Below are 22,419 nucleotides of genomic sequence, written 5' to 3' on the forward strand. Positions count from 1 at the left end.
TCCGCTTGGAACCTAAACAATACACAAATACAAGATATGAACACAAACAACGGTGTTGAACATACGATATTGGTCGGTACATTCAAGAATTTGGATAATAATTTTCATCTCCCTCCCACTTTAGGTGTTTGTGAAAATGGTGAATTTTTTTGTTTCTTAGAAAACAATAATCAATCGCCCACTTCCCCATACACATAAAGCGGAAGGGAGAAAAAATTGTTACACATTGAAACATGTTTTTTTTCAACTACTAGTCGGCATGGTTCTATTCATATAAGATGCCGACTAATAACAAAATTGAACTCAGGAAAACCAAGTTTCTGTGACATGAAGCCGTGACGTTACAAGTTTAAGAAGATGACGACTGAAGAAAATCATTCCCAGTATGAAAAGTCGGCATGGTTGGTTATTGATTACCTTTTCGCCCCTGGTTAATGTTTCACAGTCGCCATTACAGTTATGAAAAGTCGACATGTTCTTCATATTATGACCTAGACGAATACCACTAACAACCGAAGGCCGGCATCTTACTTTTTTAAAAACCCCGAAGACTTTATACCTAAAAATCATCATTTCCAATAATCTAACCTAATATAACAATCAGAGCACACAACACAATAATGGATTTGAGTTTAGACACCATTTACAATATTCTTTTCGCAGGTAGTGGGTTCTTTTCAACATGCTCAGGGATTGGATATTTGAGTTCGGGTATTTCACTAGTTCCAACTTTTCCCTTACCTTTTCCCTCTGATTTGGATCTTTTGATATCACTTATTAAATCTCTATTGCTACTTGATCGTTTAGAATTAACCATTTTTGTGGAAAATCAAAGTTGATGATTTGCAGAGAGGTTAATGGAAGATGGAGGAGGAAGAGAAGATTAAGAGTTTTTTAGGTTTTTAATTTTAGGGTTAACTAATTAAGAAACAAGGTTTAGTTTTTAAGTTTAAATAATATAAAGGATATTAAGGTAAAATTATCAATTTTAACTACTCCTTAGCAAGGGCACTAGGTCCACTTAAATTTGGATATACCCCAATTAATCTGGGTATACCCCAATTTGACTAGGCTTTTTATTTCTTTATTTCAAAATAATTACCTAATAGAATGAATCCACACAATAAATGACAACATACGGTTTCACAATTGCCTACAAGTTTCTACTGCACCTAAAGTTAAATATTCTAGTGCTTGAACGAAATTCCTCCTACAATTCTTATATGGGGGAAAATATTTCTAGCCCTTTTTTTTCAATTTTCTTTACGACAAATCCATAATTTAGATACTCTATATTTCAAACCCATAATTATTTTTAAGTTGCTAGTTTTACTATACTAACCTTTTATCGCATTAATTATTTTGTTTTTATTATAATAATTATCCGTTTTTAGTCAACCGTGAAAAGCAGAAACAATCAAAAATCGGGAATTTAGGAAAATCAAAACAATAGTGAGACTGATTTAATTCCTAAAAAACCTCCATAAAATAATTCGATTTTCTAAGCTAACTCCCTAAAATTACTCTTTCTTTATTGCGTGTTATTCTCTACCTTCCCCGAAAACCTAAAATTATTTGTTAAGAAAAAAGAAAAAAACTCGATTATCACCATGCGTAGTAAATGAGAAAATAAAAAGCCAATTTCCACTACAAAAAAAGTTAGGGAAAAATCAATTATCACCATGAAAAATTAAGGAAAATTCTAATTTTCACCGAAAATGATTAGTGAAAATTTCAATCTTTGGTGATAACTTTGTGAAAATCGTGATTATCATAGCATATTGAAAATATCAATTTTCACAATATAGTGATTATTATAATTTTCATCTATATGTTTTATGTGTAGTTGTTAATGATCAGTTTAATTAATTCAATTATATATCACAATCAGCAATAAAGAATTAAATGATTGTTATTACTAAATCCTAGGATTACTATGGCAGTGTCGTGGGTGTGTAAAGTCCAGTGAGCAAAACCTTGATCTCGATCAATTGTCCATTTCTTTAAAATATAGAAGAAAAGCAATTGAAAAAACGGCTCCGTGGAGAGTATACGAAAGAGCAATTGCTAAAGGTGTAATCTAAACACCGTGTTTCCGATAGTAAAATTTATTTCTTAATTAAGAGTACACGAAATAACGTGGAAGAGAAAGTAATTGCCGAGAGTGAAACGAGGCAGGATGCCCTAGCTAAACAGGACCTCGCGTGAAAGAAAAAAGTGGAAGCACAATTTAAATTTCGCAATCGATGGGATCAATTTTACCTGGCCGAAAACTAAGAAAGTAATTTTAGTTGCGATAAATATGGTAACAAATTTCCCAGGGAATAATTTTACCTGGACGAAAATTAAGGAAGTAATTTTAATTGCGGAAAATATGGTAACAAATATCATTGACCGGATTCTTTTTCTTAAAGTATTTATTTTAATTTAATAATGCATAACTAATTAAGGTTAATTCAGTCCTACACAAAATATGAAAAACTCAAATTCAATCAAAACTATTAATCTCAACCGTAGATCTTATATATTGGGCTATACATATATACAATTTAAATGACGGGATTTTAGGAGAGAGAGGAACCAAATTTGGGTTCTTCAGACATTTCCAGGTTCTTGTACGATAGGACATCGACCGTTTTTTTTTATTAGAAAAAGTCCTAAAAGGTGTTTGGTTACAAAAAAAACAAAAAAAAAAAACTTTTGCTTCTTCAAAATTAGCAGACAGTTACAAAAATCAAAAATAATAAATAAAAACATTTTGTTTCACAAAAATTGCTCCTTTTATATCCAGAAATCATTGTATTTTCATATTAACTTCCGTTATTCGAAGAATATCCAAACACGCCTTAAGCAAGGTAAACAGTCGGTGATTTCTCGTGGAATCTTGGAAGAATGGTCGAAGAACATTTAGAATTACTGGCACATTTATATTGGCCGGCCAGCGTTGAAGTGCTAAAATAAATTTAAAAGAAGATAGGGAAATGAATGAATGTAGGAGTCAGGTAGTGACAGTTCCATTAAAGAAATCCTTCAGAATTCAGAGTATCAAACAACCAATTGCACGGAAAGAGTACAAAGAAAGATATGAATTTAAGAAAGAGTACAGGTTTGACCAAGTATAGGTCCATGTTGTTTGACTAATTCGGTTTTTAAGGTTTACATTTTTTTATGTTGCCATGAAGAAATCGTCAAAATTTTGTGTTCCTCGTAACATGCCAACTCAAAGATAGATAATGTCGATGTTTTCCTATTTATTTATTTTTTTGAACCAAAATATAATAATAAGTGAAAATTTCCGAAGAATCCAAATTTCGTTCATCTTTTTTCCAGAAACCCATCAATAAAATAGTACATGTATGTAGCCCAAAATACGAGATCTACGGTTAAGATTAATAGTTATAGATTGAATTTAGATTTTTATGTTTTATGAGGACAAAAATAATCTTTATAAATTACGGATTACTAACAAAAATAGTTGTTCAATTTATAATCAGGTAACAAATTAGTCTCGAGCGATTTTTATGGGGCGGAAATTTCTCTTTTTACGTTAAACAGAAAAGCATTATTATGAACGGAAATTTCTCTATTTTGTGGGCGGAAATTTCGGGTGACAAATTACTTTTTCCCCATATGTTGAGTAATAAATCATCTTTTCAGCTAAATTTCGCTAGAAAATTCCATTTTTCACTATTAAAATTACTAAGTCTGACTAAAATGCTGCATTTCTCAATAAAAGATGCTGCATTTCTTAATGAAAATCCGTAATGAGAACTAATGAAAAATCCGGTTATCACACGAAATACATTTCTGATAATTGTAGTTTTCGTTTAATGCCCATATGCGACGAGATAATCAAAATTATCACTGATTGTCATTTGTGATAATTGTAACTTACGTTTAATACTTTTATGCGTCTGGCGTGATAATCAAAATTATCACTAGTTTCTTTAGTGCCAAGACGCAAAAATTATGAACCAAAATAACTATCAATTAAGGCAGAAATTATAGTGACTGTCCTGAATACTTGGATTTGACGTTTAGTTCCTAAATTTTTGGATACGTGAATTTACCGCAACCATTGTATTTATTAATTAAGAAAAATGTAATTAACCGCCTGACTATATATTTTGATCTCAAGTATTAATGGTAAACGAGAATTTTGGGGATTTCCTTAAATATCGTAATTTTTGACTTTTTCCGGACAGTAATTTTTTCTTAAATATTTGTTTCCCTAAATGAGAAATAGTCTCATGATTTAGTTTAAGGCTAGTTTAGTAAAAATAGTAATACTAAAACTAGTTATGGGTTATAAATATTTATCATCTTATTAGTGGGTTTTAAATATAACAGAAAAAAAAGGAAAATGGGTTATAAATATTTTTCCCCGTAATAATAATACTCCGGCGATAAAGTCATTAGCTGAGCTGCTGAAGTGCCCCACATATCTTGGGTTGCTTCATCCATGTTAGCACAAGGTTCAATATAACTACATCATTGATTGAGCTGCTATATTTCCGGGTGCCTTCATCGGTATTCTGTCTTATCAGACCGTGATCATCAGCGGCGGAGCCAGATGGTGCATTCGCCACTGACCGTGATAGTCTTGATTTTCTTCATTATCTTCTGCTCCTCTTGCTGACCAGTTTGTTGATGAGTACCTAGACATCTTCCATTAATAAGTCACTGATGTTTGCTGCATTCAAACTTAGACTAGCTCCTGCAACATAGTATATCATTCTAATCCCTTTCAGCTTACTGTCTTTATCAGACTTTCTTACACATATATTTATAAGATTCAAACATATCCTATAAATATTTTAGTAATAAGTTGTCCGAAGGACCATTACATATACTTATATATTCTAATTTTTTATTAGTTTCTCTCAAACTATCTTCCTGTTGTTTCCCTATAAATAGATAGAAATCTTGTTCTCACTCACAACATCCTCAATTGAATCAAGAAAAAAAAAGTTATCAGATAAAGAGTAGATCTTCAGAAGAAAAAAAAAATCGAAATCATGAATAAAAGTTTTTTGAAAGTCTTGTTTGCTGCTCTTATGTTGGTTTTGGTTATGATGTCCGCCGCACCGCGTAAGTATCATAACATTTCTTTTTTTATATACAAAAATTAGGATATAGGCGAGTTCAATTATCCGTATAGTAAAACTGATCAAACAACTTTACTTTTCTTGGTAGCTAGCTACTGTTTTTTACGTACTTAATATTGAATGTTTATTTACAGATGCTGTTAATGCCGGTGAGCCAAGTTGGACCAGCATCCCTGAGGATGCCGACAGTCAATGGGACGAAAATGAAGGGTGAAACTAGTCACTGAAAACACTAGTATGGCAAAAGCGTTTCAATTTTTTAAATAAATAAATGATTTGCATATATTTGCAAGTGTGTGTACTCTGTAAAAGAAGGTGGAACTCTGCAGCAGTTATTGTGGTCTTATAGACTACCTTGGGCTCATTTGTCTGCTTGAGTCACAGTAAATTAATATAATCGTTTCAGTGTGAATAATTCTTGCCGATATATTGTTTCCATTAATGTTGCATTTAATTACGCTGAGTCTCTTTAGCTTGATGCACATGATTATACGTTAAGCTAACGCTCCTGATTATTAGAACTCGACAATGAAAATTAAAATTAAAAGAAATGACACTAAAACATTTGCTTCTAAGATGATCGAGTATAATAATAGTTTTTAACGCCTCATCAGCCACTCTAACAGAATCAAGGGTTGACTGATCCTGACTCTATTCCCCTAAATTCTCCAAATATACGTAGAAATCCTTTATTTTATTTTATTTCTGTTTTTTTTATGTTTAGTTCACTAAATATTTAGTGCTTAGCCCACCAATCTCTCTATTTATAATAAAAAAATATTTAGCTCCCCTTAATATTTTTTTTATTTGACTCTATCGCTGGCCACTCCACTCATAGCTTTGCTGAAATATTCAAATGAATACTAGGCCAAATTAGAAGAAATTCCAGCTGTACAAGGCAGTAATGTAATATCAATTGCTTCAAAATAAATTGGAGCATTGATACTCGTAACGAAATATTTTTATCATTTTTTGCATAAAGATATATTGAGTTCATATATATGTATGCCGCACTTAGGCTAAGTCCTATGAGTTAGATTTGGCTGCTAAACTAGACAAGAAGTGTTGCAGATTAGAAAAAAAAAGGTGTTGCATATTCCTTAACACTACTTCTCTTTCTAGATATATCTCGCATTTGAACTAGTAGCGAGACAGTTTTGCTGAATGGTTCAACGCGGAAAAAATCACCTTGTGTTGTTTGGTTCAACGCAACATGGAATATTCCACGGTATCTGCCCTCTTCCGTTCAGCGCAAAAAAAAATGTTGTGTTATTCCTTTCAGAGTGACCTGATTCTAATTTTCGTTGTTCCATTCAGCACATCTAGATGCTAGATAAGAATTGTCATAGGACTTAGTAAGTTGTTCTAGCTGACGTGGAAATTACAAGACCACAGGACTTAGCCTAGGTTAGTCTTATGGACTTCCAATCTATAGATTGGAAATCCATGTCAGCGAGAAGACCCATCTAAGTCTTATGGTAAGGATAATTTCATAAAATTACCCTTTAGTGTTGCTTCTAGGTCCATGTCATTCGAATTGGAAAGGATAGTTTCATTACCTTACCCCTTAGTGTTGCTTTTAGGTCCACCTAAATTCCTGTATACCCCAATTAGCTTGGGAATACCCTAATTCGACGAGTAAAAAAAACACCAAACTACATTAATAACAAATGCAAACAGCCGCAAACCCAACATCCATCACATCGAGGCCGCCCCAACGTACATATCATCGCCCACCCCCACCCCCACTGCTGAAGAATTGGCTCGTAAGAGGAAGATGGCATCGAAAGACCCAACAACAAGTCTTAAGTTCTTTGTAAGTATTTTAGAGTTGCTCTTACTGTTTTAACATTACATTGTAGAATCATTCTATTAATTTTTTGTTGTTTAATTGAAAATAGAAGGAGCATTTCAAGACCTTGTGAAGGTGATGTGTTGCGCGAGAGACAGAGGAGAGGCTTTGTCGATTGGAGAGAAAACCAAACACATTGACTATGCTAGCAATGTTTACAATGAGGATGCCTATGAGTTGTTCAAGTAAGTTGATCCTGAAGTAAAGAGGGAAGAAAAATCCAGGAGGGAAGCACAAGCCAAGATGAATGTTGAAAAAAAGAGGGGTCGTTCCCGTGGTGGTGAATCTAGTAGTGGTGGTGCTTCTAAAAGGGTCTGTGGCCGTGGTCATGGTGGTGAATGAATGCATTCCTAGTTTATTTCTTTATGTTTTGGTAGACAAATGTTAAGGTTAACGGTTGGACAAATGTTTTTTTTTTTGAAGGTTTATCGGACATGTTTTCGTATTTTGGACAAAAGTGTTGGATTTCTAGTTGTTGAATGAACTGTTTGCTAGCTATGTAAAGTTTCAATATCGTCGACATGCTTTTTTTAAGTTTACATTGCCGACTACACCAGGGCCGGCATGGTTGTGAACTGTCAGACTGCCGGCCTGACAACAGAAATTATGTGCATACCAGGGTCGGCAAGGTATTATGATATCGACCCTGTCGACAATGTGTTGCATAAAATACCTTCTCCTGTTGCCTAAAATCATCATAAGGTCGGCGTGGTTGTAAAATATGACCTTGTCGACTGTGTAATATCCGGCACGCTAGTGACCAAATACCATTGCGACGGATAAACAGAAGAAAATGAACTCCTGATGCCTAAAATCATAATAAGGTCAGCATGGTTATAAAATATTACCTAGCCGACTATATAATAGCCGACATGCTAATGACCAAATACCATTCCGACGGCTATACAGAAGAAAATGAACTCTTGATGCCTAAAATCATAATAAGGTCGACAGGGTAAGAAAATAAAGACCCTGTCGGCCAGGCTTAGTCGGCATATTAGGAAATAAAATCCGCGCCGGCGAATTCAAAATTCAAATTTTTTGCAAGTACAATTGCATTGATTGACTTGTACTTAGCCACTATAACAGCCAAATTTAGGCACCATCCTATAAATACACTACTTCTCTCTACAAAACAACACACAACTATTTACATATACTCTCCAAAGCTCATATCATCATACACTCCATCTAACTCACCCAATAGCTCTCTATATACAACAATGGCTGTATTTGATTCAAATGAAGATTTGGCAATCACCAAAGCGTGGTACGCGGAAACTCGAGTTAGACATCAATCCTCTTTAAGGGTGGATGCAGTAACCTTTTGGGCTAGGGTACACAACAAATTTAAGCAAGAGTTTGTGAATCCTAATGGAAGAAGTGTTCAACAAGTCCATGATAGGCACCTAGCCATCAAAGATGCGATACTTGCTTTTTTAGCTCTCCAACCCCGGATTTTCAATGATACCAACTTCAGCTTGTCCATTGAACAATTTTTAATGGACGAAAATGTGCTACATGGAAGCCTCAAGTCCATTGGAATTTGGATAGGCAAGGCAATCAGTTGGGGGTGAAATCAGAACTTATAGCCAGGATAACTTATAGAGTATTTAAGGCCACCATTATGTTAGAGTTCTCTAATACAAACGTTTTCAAAAATACTTGCAACCTCTCAGTTGGAAATCTTATCCCAATTTTAAGTTTCTCTTTCTCTTCAGGGGAAAAAAAAAGTCTTAATCATTTTCGTTTTAAATAAAAAGGTGAGACAGTTTACAATGATGGCTATGGAAACAGACACAACCAACAACTGATACAATTGCCAAACAAGAGAAGAAAGAAAGAATCACAATGGCAATCACAATATACACATCTCGAGAAACAAGTGTCGTACAACTGAAAAATGATGACAAGAAAATTTCACATTAGCAAACACAGATTGAAAGAAAGAAAGAGGTGAAGAAGAAAATTGGAAGATGCCCAAACACCATATATCTGTGCATATTTGTGGTTTATTTTACGTGATCCATATTGTTTTATCTTCCTACTAAACACCACTAACAAATTAAGTTTGTGTTTAGTTTTTGTAGCATGAAGTCGTGAAAGCGCGCTATTTTGAGGAAAAGGGGGAAGCATTCGCATTCGATGGAAGCAATAAATTCATGGTCTCCAAAATCCCGGAGTATGCCCCGGACTTCATGCAGGCCGGAGATGAATGTGATTCCTCCAACGAAGATTGATGGTTTTAGTGTAGGTTTTGTGGGTAAATCTCTATGTAAACCCTCACGAGACTATAACTCGTCCGCTAGGGTCGCCTAGGGGTTCAAAGGCTTGATGCACATGCTAAGTACATTCGTTTTTCCGTCGATTAGGAGTTAGGTTTTATGTTTCAATCAATGTAGTAACCAAAATTGCATGAATAAAGTGAATTACATCTTCCTCTGTTGGGTATAACTAAAAGTCGACAAGGTTAGAAATTAATTGCATGCCGCTATAAGTCAGCCGGCAATGTTAGAAATTATTTGCATGCCGATCATAAGATTGCTGGCCCAAGATAGTCGGCATAATCTTCATTCAAAGACCATTCCGGCCTAAAAAGGGTCGACGTTTTCTTCATCCGCGGACCATACCGTCTAAACTTAGTCGGCATCTTATTCAAATGTCGCTCATGCCGGCGGAACATAACCGACACTTTATTCAAACGTCGACTTTGCTGACCTTTCACATTTTCAAAACCAAATTTTTTGGTCGAAATCGAACTCATAAGACAAATTAAAGGTTTAATCACTCTGGGTATAATTTCAAAATTTTGATCTAAACTCAATTAATTAACCTAATAAAATTTTTTAATGTTAATTAAACAATGACATATTGGCCATTTAGAAAATACAAAGATTCTTTTACTTCAAAATGACTTAGCTTTCGTTTTATTAGGTATACCCCAATTAATTTGGGTATTACACCAGTCAACCCAGGTTATAAAATTGGATTTCCAAACTAACTTTTCCCTAAAAAAATCCAAATTTGCATTTTTTGGTTGGGTAAACAATCAGTCACTTTCTCGTGGAATCTTGAAAGAATGCTAGGGGAATATTGTGAACAGCTGACAAACTAATGTTGGCCGTCTAGCGTTGAAGTTCTAAAATACTTTCAGAAAAAAGAAAGAAAGGGAATGAATGATTGCTGGAGCCCGCATAGTGACAGTTCCGTTAAAAAAACCTTCGAAGTATCAACCCAACAAATTCCGTAGAAAGAGTACAAACATGAAACATGGATATGAAATAGAAAAAGAGTACAGGTCTGACTAGGTATAAGTACTTGGTATATTTGACCGATTCAGTTCTTAAGGTTTACATTTTTTAGGTTACCATTAAGAAATTGTCAACATTTCGTACCCTGGACCATGACTGGAGTATGTGCTAGCTAACTCAAAGATAGCCAGGTAATGTTGTTTTCCTATTCTTTATTCTTTCCAATCAAAAATGCTCCTAGCAAAAGAAATATTATCTCTTTTTCATCTTGATCTAAAAATGCTATTACAAAAACACAAGGCTGCTAATGGGGGAGTCAGGGTTAGCAGGAGTGTACGAAGCAAAACAAAAACAGTTTTGTCCTATATGAAAATCCGTTTTGTCTTATTATGATTTTAGTACACCCCCACTTAATTTGGTACCCCTATTAGCAATGTTGCAAAAACAGAGGTGGTATAATATACTTCGGTAGGAAGGATAGTGTCATTAGCCGAAGTTCACCCCATATGTTGGGTTTACTCCATCCATATTAGCCCAGGGCTCAGTGTAACACTACATGAACCCTATTTGATATCGGCTGGTGTCTTCACTAGCATCGGTATTCTGATATTCTTCTGCTCTTCTTGCTGACGAGTTTTGTTGATGAGTACTTACATCTTCCATTAATAATTAATTTGAATTCAGTTTGTCAAGTCAGTGATGTTTGTTTGCTGCATTCAAACTTAGACTAGCTCCTCTAACATAGTATATCCCTTCTAGTCCCTTTCAGCTACCGTCTTTATAATTAGACTTTCTTACAAATATATATTTATTAAGGATAAGATTCAAACATATATCCTAAATATTTAGTAATAAGTTTTTGGAAGGACCCATTACATATTCTAATACTTCATTGGTATCTCTGGAACAATTTGTTTCCCTATAAATAGATAGATAGAACTCTTGTTCTCGTTCAAAACATCCTCATTGATTCAAAAAAATATCATCACATAAAGATTAGATCTTCAAGGCAAAACAAAAGAATCGAAATCATGGGTAAGGGGTTTTTGAGAGTCTTGTTTGCTGCTCTTATGTTGGTTTTGGTTATGATGTCTGCTGCACCACGTAAGTATCATAACTATCACAACATTTTCTTTTTTATATACAAAAATTAGGATATATGCGCGTTTCAATTATCTGTATAGTAATATTGATCAAACAACTTTACTTTTCTTGGTAGCTAGCTACTGTTTTTCATGCACTTATTATTGGATGTTTATTTGCAGATACTGTTAATGCCGGTGAGCCAAGTTGGGGTAATATCCCTGAGGATGCGGACGGTCAATGGGACGAAAATGATGGATGAAACTAGTCACTGCATACTAGTACTGCAAAAGCGCGTCAAGTTTTTAATTACATAAATAAATGATTTGCATATATTTGCAAGTGTGTGCTCTGTAAAAGGAGGTGAACTCTGCAGCTGCTATTGTGGTCTTCTTATAGACGACCTTGGGCTCATTTGTCGCTGCTTGAGTCGCAGTAAAAATTTAATATAATCTATGTGTGTTTGTGCGTGAGCAAATTCTTATCGGTATGGTGTTCCTCTAGTGTTGCATTTTCTCCATTCAAGGAAGGATAATGGAGAATGAATATAGGTTTGGTTTTTGATGCGCCGACTGATTAGTATCCCAAATAAGAACATGTTTGTTTTTTCCCGATTCACCTGACTTGTCTGGATTTAACTCATCTGGATTTGACTAAAATCACCTGATTTTTATCTGGATTTCACTCAATATGTTTGGTTTTTTGAGTCAGATCTGATTCATCTGATTCAAAAATATGAGTCAGTGGTTTGTTCCCATAAATCAGGGATACTTTATTACCTGACTCAAACGGATCCGAGTCAGGATTATGTCTGACTCAAAATAAAAACAAACAATCTGACATCTGACATGGACCGAATCAGAGACCGAGTCAGATCCAGACCATGAATCAGCAGAAAACAAACATGCTCTAAGTTACACTCAAGTCTTTAGCTCTGCTTGATGCACATAACTAATTAATCTAATGCTTCCGGATTAATAGAACTTGATCGCCATCGAAATTAAGACTAAAACAAACGACATTAAAAATGATTTCCTTATAAGATGATTTGACTAGGCTATACCTGCGATTTTTCATTACCAGTTGCAATTTTATAACTGCCAAGATTTCTCCCCCCACCGTTGGGCGCAAATGCCCCACTAGTCCTCTTGCCTTCATAGCAGCATCTTGTCTCCTGGGCTTTGAATGCAAACCCTTGACTTTGTTACTTACAAGTAAAATATTACTCCTAGTGATGATTTGCACGTGCTAGACCTAAAAATTGTCCTATACAAAGAAGAACCTAAAATTATCTTCATCATCTTCATTATGGCTCCCAAATTCATTTGCATCTCCTTGTGTTGTTCATCGTCATCTTCAGTTGTTGCAGTGTCTTGGTTCAGTCTCAAGTTCCTAACAACCAGACTTTCCAACTCATAAACCAAGGCGAATATCTTAGTAAGCTAGATGAATACGGGTCGAATTTCCGTACGGGCAGTCTGGCCGCAAAACCATATGAAAATTCTATGGCATACTTGATACGTTCCAAATTAGTAACATACACATTTGGGTTATATTTCTATAATACCACTCCCGATGCATATGTTCTTAGTATTGCCGGCGGTAATATGGGCGGCACTCATCGGTGGGTCTGGGATGCTAATCGCAACCACCCAGTTCGAGAAAATGCGACTCTAACTTTCGGTACTAATGGTAACTTAGTTCTTGCCGATGTCGATGGCTCTGTAGTTTGGCATACTGATACAGCCAATAATGGTGTGACCGGTATTTCTATGCAAACTAAGGGGAATTTAGTACTTCATAATAAAAGGGGGAAGTTTATTTGGCAGAGTTTCCATCATCCAACTGATACTCTTGCAGTAGGTCAATCACTTAAACTCGAGGGTAACACGAAACTCGTTAGCCGTACGTCAAACCGAAACAGTCATGACGGCCCTTACAGTATTACAATCGACGACAAGAAAGGATTCATAATGTATCAAAACACTTCTGGTAAACTTGTTCAATATGCAGGCTGGGAAGCAAAGGGTCTTTCTAATGTAACATTTCGTGCCATTACAAGAATCGATCCGGTTCAACCACCACCAGGTCCGCGAGATTATTATCAATATAGCGAAGCTAAGGGTAAAACAAGTTATTTCTTATCTCTAGCGGGTACTCCTCCCTCTACTAAAACAGTTGTACTTGCAATGACGGATTATTACCATTATCAGTACTATTCATTTCTCAGATTAGAATCAGATGGAAACCTTGTAGCTTATAGCTACATTATGCCAGCTGCTCATCCCTTTGATGCTCATTGGAGAAAAACGTATGCGTTCTTCGGAGATACCGTGAAAGAATGTGCATTGCGATCTAAATGTGGTTCATCTGGGAAGTGCTATGGGCGACTGTAGCGCTTGCCCTCGTAATGGTTCGTTAGGTTGCATGATCAGTACTTCATGAAGAAATTATCTTCTTATTTAGCTCTTACAATCCTTTATGAATTGATGTTTGTGGTTTCTTTCTTCTTCCTTCGTTGATAGTTGTAGACAAGGTTTGGGTATCATATAAGGCTAAGTTTTATGGGCTAGATTTTGGTTCTAGATTAGATAAAAAAACTTTACAATTTCTTCTTAAATGTCTATTCTTCGTCACTATTTTTCTTTCCAGATATATCTCGAATGTCAACTAGTAGCGAGATAGAATGGCTACGCGCAATTAAAATTCTATTTTTCGCTCTTAGTGAGATTATTTTATTTTTTAGATGCTAGATAAGAAGACCATAAGACTAAGCCTTGTGGGAGAACTGTGGTGGTGGGCCTTGTAATATTCAAACCAAGCTATATAAAATAGAGTATTTGGGATGCTTTCAATTTCAAAGTCAATTTTTGGAAATTAATTTGAATCAAAAGATTTATGACACCTTCAATTTTTTTTGAAAATAAGATATATTGCCAAGCAGAAAGTTAATTTCTTGATTCAGACCCATTTGGAATCAACTGTGTAGAAGTTGTTCTGCTAGTGACTGAATCTTCAGAATTAACAGTTTATGTAACGGTTACAAGAGAATTTGGTTGTTACATAGTTGTTGTGCTTTGACAGAGTCATAAGCGATTGAAGGAAATAAAAACGTAGGTACATAATCAAACCAACATGCCGTCAAGTGTTCCTTTCTCCCTTTCTTTGCTAGTAAGTCTGCAACCTTGTTGGCTCGCCTTTCGACATGTTTAAAGCCCAAAAAAATAAACTAGTTTAGATGATTCTGATTTAACTTCTTCCAAAATAGGTACACTTTGCCATTGAACTGAAACAGATTTCCCCTGCAGATAGTTGATAGTGAGTTGATTGTCTCCCTCTATGACCAGTTTGTGTAGATTATTCTGATTAGCCCATCTGGTAGTGTGCAGAAGAGGTAGAGCTTCTGCTTCTTCTGTTGTTGATGCTCTGAAAACTCCCATTGTTGCTTCTTTGCCTGTTCCTAACCAATTACGAAGCACACAACCAAAACCTGCATCAGTGTATTTTGAAACCCAAGAGGCATCACAGTTTAATTTGAGAGTATCTTTTGCAGGAAAGTTCCATGGATTAAGCATCACTGTCTTAATTCTAGGTTGTGTTGTGTCACTGTTAAGAGTTTGTGGATGCCAATATGCAAATTGCCTTGTGATATCTACAACAAGTTGTTCAGGTGTTCTTTCTTGTTTTTCAAACACACGCAGGCATCTTTCTTTCCATATGAACCAACATTTAGTTGCAGCTAGAGCCATAGATACAGAATTTATGTCACCTGTCAACCATTCATTGTATTTACCTAAGAAAGAAGTATTATTAGAGATATAGTTTACTCCCTGTGATGCCATAGGTGGTAGATTCCATACTGCTTGAGCATAAGAATAATCAAAGAACACATGGTAAGTTGATTCAATGGCATGTTTACAGAAAATACACTGAGTTTCCACATCAAGAACTGAGCCTAATTTCTCTCTTGTTGGAAGAGTGTTTTGCAAAAACTTCCAAGTGAAAATCTTTATTCTTTGGGAGGTATCCATAGGCCAAAGACCCTGCCAAAATCTTTTAGTTAGGCCTGTCAATATTTGTCCGATATCCGGTATCCGTTTCCGAGTATTCGAGATCCTATGGGATTTTATCCGTTTTATCGGATATCAGATCGGATATTTTATCGGATATTTCTTCCTTAACATATCGGAAACGGATTAGACCCCATCCGAAATGTTAATATCCGATAGTATAGGAACTTATTTGTAATTTATCCTAATTTCGAGTCTAGTATCGGATATTGTCGGATAAATATTCCATAAGTGTCAATTATGAAAATGTTTTACAAGGGTTTTTAAGCTTTTTTGTTATAACCGGATACTATCGGATATCCGACAGCTTAGCCTATCGGAATCGATATCTGATTTTGATATCCTATAGGATATTATCGGATATCGAATATCCGGTAGTGCTTAACATGTCGGATATCGGATTTCTAAATATCCGACGGATATTCTTCCATTGACAGGCCTACTTTTAGTCTCAGCGGAAACTGATCCCATAGGATTAAGCAATTTAGCATATAAGGATTTGACAGAGAATTCACCATTTCTGGTGAGCATCCATCTCAGTTTATCTTTTTTCAAGTTTTCAGTGTTGTTGATGTAAAGCTTGATGTTCAAAATTTCAGAAACTAAAGAATTATCGAAAAAAGAGTATAATAATGATTCATTCCACTTCTTTGTGTCATGATTGATCAAATTAGACACAAGTATTATATTGGAAAATCTGGTAATTGAATTAGCCAGAGGTTGGTCCCTAGTTGGTATCCATTTGTCGTCCCAAAGGCTGATAGATAATCCATCTCTTACTTCCCAGAAACTGTATTTCTTTATATGTTCTATTCCCTGTAGGATGCACTTCCAAATCCAAGAAGCTGAAGACTTCTTTTTTGAGTGTAAAGCCCCAGTCTTCTTAAAGTATTTTCCCTTTAAGATTTTTGCCCATAAGTCATCTGGTTTACTAACTAATCTCCAAGCTATCATACTAATCATCGCTTGGTTAACCTTATTTGATTCTTTAAACCCCAGACCTCCCTGGTTAATATGGTTACAAAGAAAATCAAAGGCCTTTATGTAAATGCCTTTGGAGTTGGGTTTTTTCCCCCACAAAAAATCCCTCTGAATGTCATTTATTCTTTTTGTAATCTTTTTTGGTAAAACAAAACAACCCATGGTAAAGATAGGCATGCTAAAAAGTATTGATTTGTTTAAAACAATCTTGCTGGACTGAGATAGCACTTTATCTAGCCAATCTTTGACTCTTTGTTCCATCTTTTCAATTATGTTATCAATAGATTTCAGTTTTGATCTGTCAACAAACAGAGGAACTCCTAAGTGTGTATCTCTAATATTGATTTTCTTTATTTTCATGAGTCTAGTTATTATTCCCCGATGTTTACTATGAAATCTCTTGCTGAAAAATAAACCTGAATTTGTAAAGTTTATAACTTTCCCTGAAGAGTCACTAAAAAGATTTATGGCCTCTAAGAGGTTCTTACAACTGCCTAAGTCAGCCTTAGTGAAGAGTAGAAGGTCATCAACAAAAAATAAATGAGATATTGGTGGAGATTTAAGAGTAAGCTTAACTCCTGGAATCTTTTTAACTGTTTCCAAATGACAGAGTAACCTAGAGAAAACCTCCATACAGAGGATAAAAAGGTAAGGGGACAAAGGATCCCCCTGTATGATTCCTCTAGAGGGCTTAAACTCAGTGTAAGGATTGCCATTAAGGAGTACTGAGATAGTTGAAGTTGAGATACATTGAGTGATTAGTTCACACCAATGTTCCTAAAAACCAAAAGATTGAAGAGTTTTTATCAAAAATTTCCAATTTACTCTATCGAAAGCTTTAGACATATCTATCTTAGCACCTATGTTACCTGTTTTTTTCCTACTTTTCTTCATAGAATGAACAATCTCATGAGCTACAATAATATTATCTGAGATTTGTCTGGAAGATAAGAAAGCCGACTGTAAAGGAGAGATTATCTTTTCCAAAACTTTTTAAATCTGTTAGCCAAAAGTTTAGCAATCACCTTATAAGGTGTGTTGCAGAGTCCTATTGGCCTATAATCGGCTGGTGATTTGGGATTTCTAATCTTAGGTATAAGGAATAGAAAAGTTTTATTTAGATCTTGATGTAGGTTTTTGTTTATAAAGAAATCTTGAACTACTGCTATCATCTGATCTCCTACAATCTCCCAATTGTGTTTAAAGAAGCTCACCGGAAGGCCATCTTGTCACGGGGCTTTATTAGGTTTAAAATTTTTAATCACATTCCAGATTTTTTCCGGTGAAGGGGTAGCAGTTAACTCACTGTTTTCTTCTAAAGTAATACAGGGTTTAACATGGTTGAAAAGTTCCTCATTCATGATGCTAGATGTTTCAGTAAATAAATCAGAGAAGTAACTGTTTAGGACCACTTATATTTCCTCTCTAAAAGAGACAACATTGTCATTCTTATCAGTTACACAATAAATGTTATTTCTTTTCCTTCTCTTTAAAGTTGTAACATGATTTTTTTTTTTGTATTTCTTTCTCCTAAAGCTATTGTGTCGTTCCTAGACTGCTGTTTTGCTAAATTCTCTTGTATGTCATAAAGTTTTTCTAACTCTAACATCTTTTTATCTGTCAAGTCAGTATTTGTTGTAGTCATAGGTTTGGATGCTAACTGATCTATTTGTTTAAGAAAGACCTTAATCTGCTTATTAGGTTTCCCAAAATATCTCTTCTCCAAGAACTTAGGTTTTCTCCCACTGTTAATATGTTTTGTATTAAGTTGTCAGCAGCTGATAATTTCCACTCATTCCAAGACTGCTTTATGACTTCTATACATGTTAGGTCTTTAAGCCAAACATCATAGAATTTAAAAGTAGGGATACATCCATAGTTTGAAGAGTTTAAAGATAGGCAGATTGGTCCATGATCTGTACCTATTGCCACCATGTTCTCCAGAGTTTCCTTATGAAATTCTATGGTCCACTCCGCATTTGCCATAGCCCTATCAAGCCTTTGCTTGATGTTGGCTATGCCTTTCCTTTTATTGCTCCAGGTGAAGATATTACCCTTAAAGCCTAGGTCTTCTAGTCTTGTTCTATTCAGAAGGTTTAAAATATGTTCTACTTTTTTCCTATCAAAGGGTAGACCACCCTCTTTCTCTTCACTGTTGAAGATAATGTTGAGATCCCCCATAACTAACCAGGGAATATGATTAAAGTTAACCCTATAAGATATTTTTTTCTAGGTATCCCATAATGTATAACTTATTTTCATGTTTAGGAGCCCCATAAAAACAAGTTAGTAACCATTATTTTGAGTTGAAATTGTTTTTAACAATGATGTTAATCATGTTAAGGTTCCACTGAACCACTTCAAAGTGAAAACCATCCACCTAACCGATTGCAACACCACCAGCTATTCCGTATGGGTCTACAATGTGGGTGTTTGGGAAATGATTAAGAAAATTTTTCATCAAGCTCCTCTGAGACTTGGTTTCAGATAAAAACAAGATATCAGGTTTTTCCAAGCTAAGTAATGAGTGTAACTGTTGTTGAGTTTTTTTCTGTCCATAACCTTGTGTGTTCCAAGCTAAAATTTTCATGGCCATTATCCACAGAAAGACAATCAAGGTATTCCACAAAAGTAAAATGCAGATTATGATTACACAACCTAAGTCAAAGTTTAAAGCTAGTTCACGGAGATATGTAGTATGTAGTAAGTGCATAGCCAGTCGATAAAGGAGCAAGCAAGAATAGAATATGCTATGGGTTGTGAGAAGATTGTGGAAATTAGCTAAAGAGTTGTTTGCTGGAATTTAGAAAATACTGAGATTATTCTAATGCTACTTAACACTAAATGGAGTCTAAAAAAGATATAAAATCTCAACTAAGATATTCAACAGGAGTATGAAAACACCCTTAGAAAGATATTTTAAAAGTACTGCACCGTGCAGGTTTGTCAAGACAAGTTTCGGATGTAAGATATTGCACGAAATACATACTAAAGCTCAGGGTATAACAAAGTATGGTTTAACAAAATATAGATTGAGATGATTTAGGCAAGGAACTAAGCAGGGCACCAAAATTGAAACAGCTTCAATGGAGTGACAAGTTTGTCAAAATTTTGTATTCTAGAGTATATGCCAAATCAAAGGGAATTTGCAACCCGAACATGAATTATTTATTTAAATAAAATATGATATATTTTTTTAGATGGGAAAGGTTTCGGTCATCAGCTGAAGTGACCCATATTTTGGGCTTACTTCATCCATGGTTAGAGCAAGGGCTATGAGATACATTATTTTGGAGTCTATCCCTATCAAAATGAATGATACATGTGTATTTTTCTTTCTCCGGGAATTAGTGATCCTCAAGACAGATTGGGGATATAATTGTAATTTAGGAGGGATTATTGATTTAAGGAAGTATTCCTATAAAAGGAAAATAGATTCCTAGGAGGTTTGGGAAACCAAACCAAAGTAAGGAAGTATACCTAGATAAGGAAATACTTCCTAGACAAGGTAATATTCCTAGATAAGGAAATATACCTAGAAAATGAATTATTCCTAGATAAGGAAATTGATTCCTAGAAGGTTTGGGAAACTGTTAAAGCTATAAATAGAGGTGTTTAGCTCATAGCCAAGACATCTAGAGTGTGGTTTGTGATACAGACACACCTAGATCTATAGTGTGGTTTGTGATACAGACACACCTAGATCTAGAGTGTGGTTTGTGAATCTATGATACATACACACTTAGATCAAAATAGTGTGGTTTTGTGACACGAATCACCTAGAGAGAAGTTTGTGAGGCAATTAATTATTATAAAAGCAATCTTAGAAAAACAATTTATGATTATTTACTGTTTAGAGAGATTGGGAGCGTAACAAAGAGAGATTGTAATATTTTTCTTTTTCATAATCTAGAGAAGATATATTTCTTCGAATTACTACTTGTGGTCTGTTTTCTAAATTTTCGTCTATTATTATTCTGAATTCCTCCTCTATAATAATAGTCATTAAGGTACAGAAATCAACACGTACCAATGAAAGAGAGTCTACGTGACGGAGTGTAAAACCAACTATGGGATAGAAGGATAATAGTCTATACTGTAAACAATTGACCGTCTAGAAAAAAAAATTGAAAGTCATAAATTTATATGTAGGAAATACCAATAGGTCCTACAAATAATATATTAGAGCTAGTTTGGTCCTGTTGACTGGGTCAACTGTCTGTTTGGTCCTTTTTGAAAATATAAATTATAGTTTGGTCCTAGAAATTATGGTTTGGTCCTAGAGTGACGTCATGGATGATGTAATTGTCATCTTATAGTGGCAAAAATACCCTTTTGGGACCATTACATCATCCATGACGTCACCCTAGGCATATATACTCAATTATCAAGAGAGATGAAATCATTTTCAGATTTACTTTCTCTCTCATCTTTTATTTCTCATATCTACTTTTTCTTTTCTGCTGCTGCATAGAAAAGATAAGATTTCTAGGGTTTTAATTGCAGACATGATGTGAAACAAAAAACAAAAAATGATGCTCCTACTGTTGAAGTTCATCTTCGTCGCTGCTACTGCTGAAGATGTAAACGAGTTTATTTCTTGATTTTAATATGCTGCTGCATCTGTTTGATAAAGACGACGATGAAACAAAGAAACAACACGAGTTGATGAAGACGACGATGATGAAAACGAGTTTTTTTCTTGATTTTAATCTGCTGCTACATCTGTTTGATAAAAACGACGATGAAAACGAGTTTTTTTCTTGATTTTAATCTGCTGCTGCATCTGTTTGATAAAGACGACAATGAAAACGAGTTTTTTTCTTGATTTTAATCTGCTGCTGCATCTTCTTGATAAAGACGACGATGAAAGCGAGTTTTTTTCTTGATTTTCTTGTTACTAGTGTTGTTGAAGATGGTGGAGACGATGAAGATGATGAAGACGACGAAGATTTGTGATGAAGATGTTGTTGTTGAAGATGAACTCGTGTTTTTTTGTTGAAAACGACGAAGATGATGAAGATGATGATGTTGCAGTTCATTCCATAAATGAACTCTGTTTTTTTAGGTTTTTATATGGAGTTCATTTCTGGAATGAACTCTGTTTTTTAGGTCTTTATATGGAGTTCGTTTCTGGAATGAACTCTCTGTTCTTTTAGGTTTTTATATGGAGTTCATTTCTTGAATGAACTCTGTTTTTTTTAGCATTTTATATGGAGTTCATTTCCGGAATGAACTCTGTTTTTTTTAGGTTTTTATATGGAGTTCATTTCTGGAATGAACTCTGTTTTACTCTGTTTTTTTAAGGTTTTTATATGGAGTTCATTTCTGGAATGAACTCTGGTTTATATGTTTTTTGAAAAAATAAGTAGAAATTAACAGGAGTTCATTTTGACGAATGAACTGCTACAAGAAAATAAGTAAAAATTAACACGGAAGGGTACTTTTGTCTGTTTTATATTTTTAAATAATTATGGACCAAACAGTAAAGGCGTTTTCCCAAAAGGACTAAACAGACATGGGCCCACCTAAAAAAGGACCAAACGATATTTTCCCCAATTTATATACGGCTGATTATTATGCGTTTATTTTGGTGGTTGTCCATTTGTCAATAGCTTATTGGTCAGTGAAATACGTTTTATGTACATTTAATATTTCTTTTTTTTAAAATGCTTAATATGGTAAAGAAAGTCAACAAATCCTGTTGATTTTTAGCCGTTTATGTATCACAAAAGAGAATACTGCAAACTAAAAAAAAAAAAAAAATTTGGACGGCAAATTGTTTGCCTTTTTTTCCTATATTTATTTCAAACGGCAAATTGTTAGCCGCATAGTGAAGACTTTCATTCACTCATTCGGATGAAAGAAAAGGTGATTGAGTTTTGGTGAAAAGGAGTTTCCCTTCATCCATAGTAGGACCTAATTTGATCCAATTTGATCAACTCTTTCATTTTGACAGAGACTCTCAACCCCATAACCCTTTCTCTTAGCATAGGTATAAACTACATGAACCTATGATTCCTGGTGTCTTCATTAGTATTCTTTCTTATCAGACCGTGATAGTCTTGATTTTA

At 34.8% G+C, this 22,419-nt stretch overlaps 2 protein-coding genes and 2 long non-coding RNA genes across 4 annotated transcripts; 3 read left to right on the plus strand and 1 right to left on the minus strand.

Moving 5' to 3' along the window:
- Nucleotides 1–4,882: 4,882 nt before the first annotated feature.
- On the plus strand, nt 4,883–5,535 carry LOC113360950. The gene is made up of 2 exons (XR_003364883.1): nt 4,883–5,091; nt 5,243–5,535. It is a non-coding gene; the product is annotated as an uncharacterized LOC113360950 (long non-coding RNA).
- Nucleotides 5,536–11,152: 5,617 nt separating this feature from the next.
- On the plus strand, nt 11,153–11,858 carry LOC113360951. The gene is made up of 2 exons (XR_003364884.1): nt 11,153–11,315; nt 11,477–11,858. It is a non-coding gene; the product is annotated as an uncharacterized LOC113360951 (long non-coding RNA).
- A 1,043-nt stretch (nt 11,859–12,901) lies between these two features.
- Nucleotides 12,902–13,690, plus strand: LOC113359039 (EP1-like glycoprotein 2). The gene has a single exon (XM_026602736.1). It carries the CDS (start codon nt 12,902–12,904, stop codon nt 13,688–13,690), a length of 789 nt encoding a protein of 262 aa, XP_026458521.1.
- Nucleotides 13,691–14,503: 813 nt separating this feature from the next.
- On the minus strand, nt 14,504–15,325 carry LOC113359040. Its single transcript, XM_026602737.1, has one exon. It carries the CDS (start codon nt 15,323–15,325, stop codon nt 14,504–14,506), a length of 822 nt encoding a protein of 273 aa, XP_026458522.1.
- Between the last annotated feature and the right edge of the window lie 7,094 nt (nt 15,326–22,419).

The sequence above is a fragment of the Papaver somniferum genome, chromosome 3 (genome assembly GCF_003573695.1).
Source record: "Papaver somniferum cultivar HN1 chromosome 3, ASM357369v1, whole genome shotgun sequence".
Taxonomy (NCBI): domain Eukaryota; kingdom Viridiplantae; phylum Streptophyta; class Magnoliopsida; order Ranunculales; family Papaveraceae; genus Papaver; species Papaver somniferum.

Coding starts and splice junctions, on each gene's coding strand:
- LOC113359040 (XM_026602737.1), bottom strand. CDS start 15,325: ATGGATACCTCCCAAAGAATAAAGATTTTCACTTGGAAGTTTTTGCAA.
- LOC113359039 (XM_026602736.1), top strand. CDS start 12,902: ATGGGCGGCACTCATCGGTGGGTCTGGGATGCTAATCGCAACCACCCA.